The sequence below is a fragment of the Neovison vison genome, chromosome 1 (genome assembly GCF_020171115.1).
Source record: "Neovison vison isolate M4711 chromosome 1, ASM_NN_V1, whole genome shotgun sequence".
NCBI classification, from domain to species: Eukaryota; Metazoa; Chordata; class Mammalia; order Carnivora; family Mustelidae; genus Neogale; species Neogale vison.
In genome coordinates, this window is record NC_058091.1 from 244366654 (window position 1) to 244372869 (window position 6216).

Sequence of the window (6216 nt, forward strand, 5' to 3'; positions counted from 1 at the left end):
TAAGATATGATATGAAAAGTACAATCCATTAAGATTGTTATATTGGACTTCATCAAAATTAAGATTTTTTTTGTTTCTTAAAGTATATCACTAAGAAAAAAGTACTTGTGTTCATATAATAAAAACCTATTTATAATTCAGTAAGAAGACATTAAAAATGGACAAAATACTTGAAGAGGTATTTCATCCAAGAAGATACATGAATAGTCAATAAGCACATGAAAAGATGCTCAAAATCATTAATTATCATGGAAATGCAAATTAAAGTCACAGTCATAACCATTAGACTATCATTAGTAAGGCTGATAATACCAAGTGTTAGTTTGTGGAGAGATTAAGACATTATACCCATATTTATAACCAGCAAGTTATATTGGACTAGGAATATACCTAAGGGAAGTGAAAGTGTATTGTTTGTCTGTACAAAAACTTATAGACAAGAAGACCATAGCAACATATTCATAATACTCAAAACCTGTAAGCCATTCAAATGTTCCTCCTACTGGTGAATAAAGAAAAAAAATGTGGTATAGCCATTCAACAGGATACTGTGCAGCAATAAAAAAGGAACAGTAAGGATCCACTGATACTTATTCAGATGAGCCCCAGAAATATTCTGCTAAGTGAATAAAGCCAGACACACGAAAGACTGTTTATCTTGTGCTAATCCATTTATATGAAATTTTACAAAAAGATCTCAGAAGAGGAAATCATGAGACCAGGCATCACACAAATACAGTTTCTATGATGAGGGTTTAAGGAAATATGGAAAAGACAAAGTAAATAAATGGTTGCTGGGAGTAGGAGTTGGGACGGCCCCCACAGGGGATAGTTTTGGACTGATGGAAAGGTTCTAAAGTAATTATGATGGTTATTGCATACCTAGACGTTTACTCAAAGTCATCTAACTGTAGAAGAAATTTCATGGAGTTCTGTGGCTGATTATTATGCTTAGTATAAAGTTGGTAGTAGCAGGAGTTTGATTGTAGTTGAGATGGGGTTTGCCGGTTCTCCACGGACAGATGTCTCTAGATGTGGGGTTTCATTTCAGTGTTTGGGAGCACGGGATTTCCCCCACCACCACCAAAATTGGAACTCTGGCTTTTCCTGTAGGAAGTTTGCTGAATTGTCATTTCGTCTTTAAAGGAGCCACGTATTCATATTGTTGTTTGTTTTGTTGTTTCAGGTTCGTTACCGTGAGCGCATCACCATTCTTCGAGGAAATCATGAGAGCAGACAGATCACACAAGTATATGGTTTCTATGATGAGTGTTTAAGGAAATACGGAAATGCAAATGTTTGGAAATATTTTACAGATCTTTTTGACTATCTTCCTCTCACTGCCTTGGTGGACGGGCAGGTACGTAGGCCTTCCTAAAACTTATATTGCTGGTTATTTTCATTAATCTGCTCTCCTAATGTTTAGGTGCCACTCATTTTTCCACCCCTACTTCTCTTCTAGACTTCTAAAATGCCGCCTTTGTATTAAACACTGAACTGTATGTTGGGACAACAGGGATGAAAGATGTAGCTCATCCATCCTCTCAGTTGTTTCTGGATGAGTCTCAGAGATGTAATTAGCTATTTACTAGTCCATGTAGAAGAGTGTACAGAAGACATGGCAAGAAAATTCTATGAGAAAGATGATAGTTTATGCTGAGGTTAAGATGAGAGAAATGTTATCTGGGAGAAAGGGAGTGTATTCACTAGGTTGGAGTTGGTTGGAAAAAAGACTGCCCCTGCCGAGACAAGCCTGGTTCTGGTAGAATACAGAAAGACAAGTCACACCAAGTGATGTGGGCTGCTGTTGCAGCTTAGTCCAGAATCCAGAATGTTTAAAGTTTCTTCTGTGTGAGGTTAACATTATAATAAACCACTCTTTCCAGATATTCTGTCTACATGGTGGCCTCTCACCATCCATAGATACACTGGATCACATCAGAGCACTCGATCGCCTACAAGAAGTTCCTCATGAGGTATTGACTTTTTTTTTTTTTATGAGGTATTGATTTTTATTTGGTAATGAAATCTTTTCAGAAAACCTTTTAGAGGAAAAAATTTTATTGTAACTTTTTTTTTTTAAGATTTTATTTATTCACTTGACAGAGATCACAAGTAGACAGAGAGGCAGGCAGGCGGGGGCGGGGTGGGAAGCAGGCTCCCCGCTGAGCAGAGAGCCCGAAGCGGGGCTCGATCCCAGGACCCTGGGATCATGACCTGTGCTGAAAGCAGAGGCTTTAACCCACTGAGCCACCCAGGCGCTCCCGTAACTTACTTACTTATATGTGTTCTCTCCTTTAATGCTCAAAAATGACCCTATGTGGTGTGAACACTCTTGTCAACAACCTCTTTCTTTAGAAGCTGGTATTAAGAAACTTGTCAAGATCACAACACCTTTGGGACTGGGCCTAGAATCTCTGTTGTTGTTTTCAGAGCCTCTGCCTTAAGTACTTGTCTATATTGTCTGACATTGAATTTTGCATACTATAGGACTTAACTGCTCTTGGGGCTAATTGATCTAGGATATGTCTTTTTTTTTTTTTTTTAAGATTTTATTTATTTGACAGAGAGGGAGGGAGAGCAGGAGCAGAGTGAGAGTCAGAGGAAGAGACAGACTTCCCGCTGAGTTGGGAGCCTGACATGGGGCTCGATCCTAGGACCCTAGGATCATGACTTGAGCCGAAGTCAGCCACTCAACTGACTGAGCCACCCAGGCGCCCCAATACACCTTTAAAAATATTTGGAAATAGTTTATTTATTTGACAAGATACTTGACTTTAAAGCAAATTTTAAACTTTGTTTAACAAACACCACTCAAAGTGTGACTTCATAGGGTGCTCCCTCTGATGAAATACTCAAATCATTTTTGTAAGAGGCACTTTAAAACTGAACTTGCTTTTTAGGGTCCAATGTGTGACTTGCTGTGGTCAGATCCAGATGATCGTGGTGGTTGGGGTATATCTCCTCGAGGAGCTGGTTACACCTTTGGGCAAGACATTTCTGAAACATTTAATCATGCCAATGGCCTCACATTGGTGTCCAGAGCTCACCAGCTGGTGATGGAGGTATGTTCTTGTCTCTGAAATCTGATTTGCTTTTTAAATAAATGTAATGAAGGAAGATACTAGGAAGTGTTTTTCTGGTGGGGGGTGCTAATTAATGATATTAATGAGGATACTCCATTTATCCCTTCCGGTGAATTTCCTGTTGTAGCCTGAGCCTTTACAGTAGATGCACATTAGAATTAAAATCTCAAGCTTTTGATCATAATGAGTTTCATAGTTGACGTGTTTTTCAGAGAATTCTTTTTTTTTTTTTTTTTTTTTTTAAGATTTTATTTATTTTTTTGCCAGAGAGAGAGGGAGAGAGAGCGAGCGAGCACAGGCAGACAAAGAGGCAGGCAGAGGCAGAGGGAGAAGCAGGCTCCCTGCCAAGCAAGGAGCCCAATGTGGGACTCGATCCCTGGACCCTGGGATCATGACCTGAGCCGAAGGCAGCTGCTTAACCAACTGAGCCACCCAGGCGTCCCGCTTTTCAGAGAATTCTTAATGACTGGGTAGTGCTTTAGATTTAAGCCTGGGAGAATAAGGTTCAGGGAACAGGGGAGAGGCATTGTAACATTTTTTATCTCAGTTTTGTTTATTTTATGTGTTTAACATGTGTATGTATGGAAGAGAGATTGAGATGAAATACCAGAATGTTTCAGTGGTCCTTTGAATGGTAGGATTATAGGTAATTTTAAAGAAGAAACTGAAAGGGAAATGAGATGTTGATTAGCATACTTACAAAATTAGGGTCTTACTTAGATTAATACTCATAACAATTGTGATTATTTTTTAAAGTATGACTTTGTTAAAGATAGGGAACTGTATTTGTGTACAGTACTTAAAAAGTAACTCATGTGTTCACATGGACTTAGAATGAGGCTGGAGTTCTAGAGGCCTATTTTCTTGGTACCGAGGCAGTGATTGACTTCACCTCTGACTGAGAGAATTAATGTGGTTTTGGTCTTGAGGAGTATTTTATCTGCATCTGCAAGGAATGCCTGTATACTCATTCTTGGATTATATTCAAGGCCACTGCATTGGGAAGTTGATGAGATACTGCTATTCACAGAAGGCCAGATGTAGAAGAAACACTTTATTCTTTGGTGATTGGTGTTTTTTAGTGTCTTTTCTATTTATAATCTAGTTTTGTAATTTAGGAAAAATTCATGTATTTTTTTTTTAAGTTGTACAGAGTAGAAAATTATTAAAATACCAGAAACAAAACATTAATAGTTTTTAAGCCGTTTGGAAGGGGCTTTTTTTGAGTCCCATTTAGTTGTGTAAATAAGGGAGTAAAACAGGTTTTAATCACCTTTCTTTTCCTTGTAGGGATATAACTGGTGCCACGACCGAAATGTAGTAACGATTTTCAGTGCTCCAAACTATTGTTATCGTTGTGGTAATCAAGCTGCAATCATGGAACTTGATGATACTCTAAAATACTCTTTGTAAGTATTTATACCTAAGTAGTTGGCTGCTTTTGCGGTTGAGTCACACTGTATAGCTGGAATGGGAACTTTAAGAGTTGAAGGTCTCATGCTATATCCAGATTCCAGTTTGATTTTTATGTTTCCATGTTGTTGTTTTTAGATCTTATTAGAGACCATGAGTTTGGGGAGGGCAGAGGAAGAGGGAGAGAATCTCAAGCAGATTCCATGCTGAGCACAGAGCCCAGTGTGGGATTCAGTTTCATGACCCTGAGATCATGATCTAAGCTGAAACCAAGAGTCGAATGCTTAACTGACTGAGCCACCTGGGTGCCCCTTTTGAACAGATTTAGGATATGTTGAAATTCATCAATAAAAACTTGTTTTATATAGGCACCTGTGTGAATTATTAGGATTTTATCTTCTAAACACATGTTTTTATTGTGGGGTTAATAAAATATATCCTGGGGTTGAGAATACAAGTACATTAGGCTCTTTAAATTTTATTTATTTGGTAGAACGCTTCTTTTAAATAATCTTAGAAGGAATCCTGATGTATAAAATTTCTGTCTTAAAAAATTATCAGAAGTTTGCCTTCGCTCTAAGGAGGCATGCAGCTAGAAGACTGGATGATTAGGCTACAAATGGGATTCTCTTCCATTAAAGGCAAGCTGAAATTGTATAGGCAAAATTGTAAAGTTTGAAAGAACAGTGTTCTTGATTGTCAGTACACTGATACATGGAGTATTAAAAATATATATGTTTTGTGTTTCAGCTTGCAGTTCGACCCAGCACCTCGCAGAGGCGAGCCACATGTTACTCGTCGTACCCCAGACTACTTCCTGTAATGAAATTTTAAACTTGTACAGTATTGCCATGAACCATAAATTGACCTAAAGGAAATGGGAAGAGCAACAGTAACTCCAAAGTGTCAGAGAATAGTTAACATTCAAAAAAAAAACTTGTTTTCACACGGACCAAAAGATGTGCCATATAAAAATACAAAGCCTCTTGTCATCAACAGCCGTGACCACTTTAGAATGAACCAGTTCATTGCATGCTGAAGCGACATTGTTGGTCAAGAAACCAGTTTCTGGCATAGCGCTATTTGTAGTTACTTTTGCTTTCTCTGAGAGACTGCAGATAATAAGATGTAAACATTAACACCTCGTGAATACAATTTAACTTCCATTTAGCTATAGCTTTACTCAGCATGACTGTAGATAAGGATAGCAGCAAACAATCATTGGAGCTTAATGAACATTTTTAAAAATAAGTACCAAGGCCTCCCCTCTACTCGTGAGTTTTGAAATCGTTTTGTTTATTTTCAGGGATACCGTTTAATTTAATTGTATGATTTGTCTGCACTCAGTTTATTTCCCTTCTCAAATCTCAGCCTCATGTTGTTCTTTGTTATTGTCAGAACCTGGTGAGTTATTTTGAACAGAACTGTTTTTTCCCCCTCCTATAAGACGATGTTACTGCACAAGAGCACTGCAGTGTTTTTCATAATAAACTTGTGAACTAAGAACTGAGAAAGTCAAATTTTAATTGTATCAATGGGCAAGACTGGTGCTGTTTATTTAAAAGATACATCAATTGATAAATTTTAGAATTTATAGAATTCTAGGTAAAGAAAAATAAAATCAAGGTCACTATATAATCTCTCTGGCAACTCCTTGACATTCTTCAGAAGATTTTCAAGACTTATTTGTAATCCAGATAGTACAATTTGTCAGAGA

At 37.7% G+C, this 6216-nt stretch overlaps 1 protein-coding gene across 2 annotated transcripts in view; it reads left to right on the forward strand.

Moving 5' to 3' along the window:
• The window catches only part of LOC122891679 (serine/threonine-protein phosphatase 2A catalytic subunit alpha isoform), a 135463-nt gene extending 129458 nt beyond the window's left edge, over positions 1-6005 (forward strand). For both annotated transcript variants that reach the window (XM_044227541.1, XM_044227532.1), the window contains 5 exons: positions 1187-1360; positions 1887-1976; positions 2904-3065; positions 4377-4495; positions 5250-6005. In XM_044227541.1, coding sequence (XP_044083476.1) covers positions 1187-1360; positions 1887-1976; positions 2904-3065; positions 4377-4495; positions 5250-5322 — 618 coding nt within the window. In that variant the 3' untranslated portion in view covers positions 5323-6005. The remainder of the gene's footprint in view (positions 1-1186; positions 1361-1886; positions 1977-2903; positions 3066-4376; positions 4496-5249) is intronic.
• Positions 6006-6216: the final 211 nt, after the last annotated feature.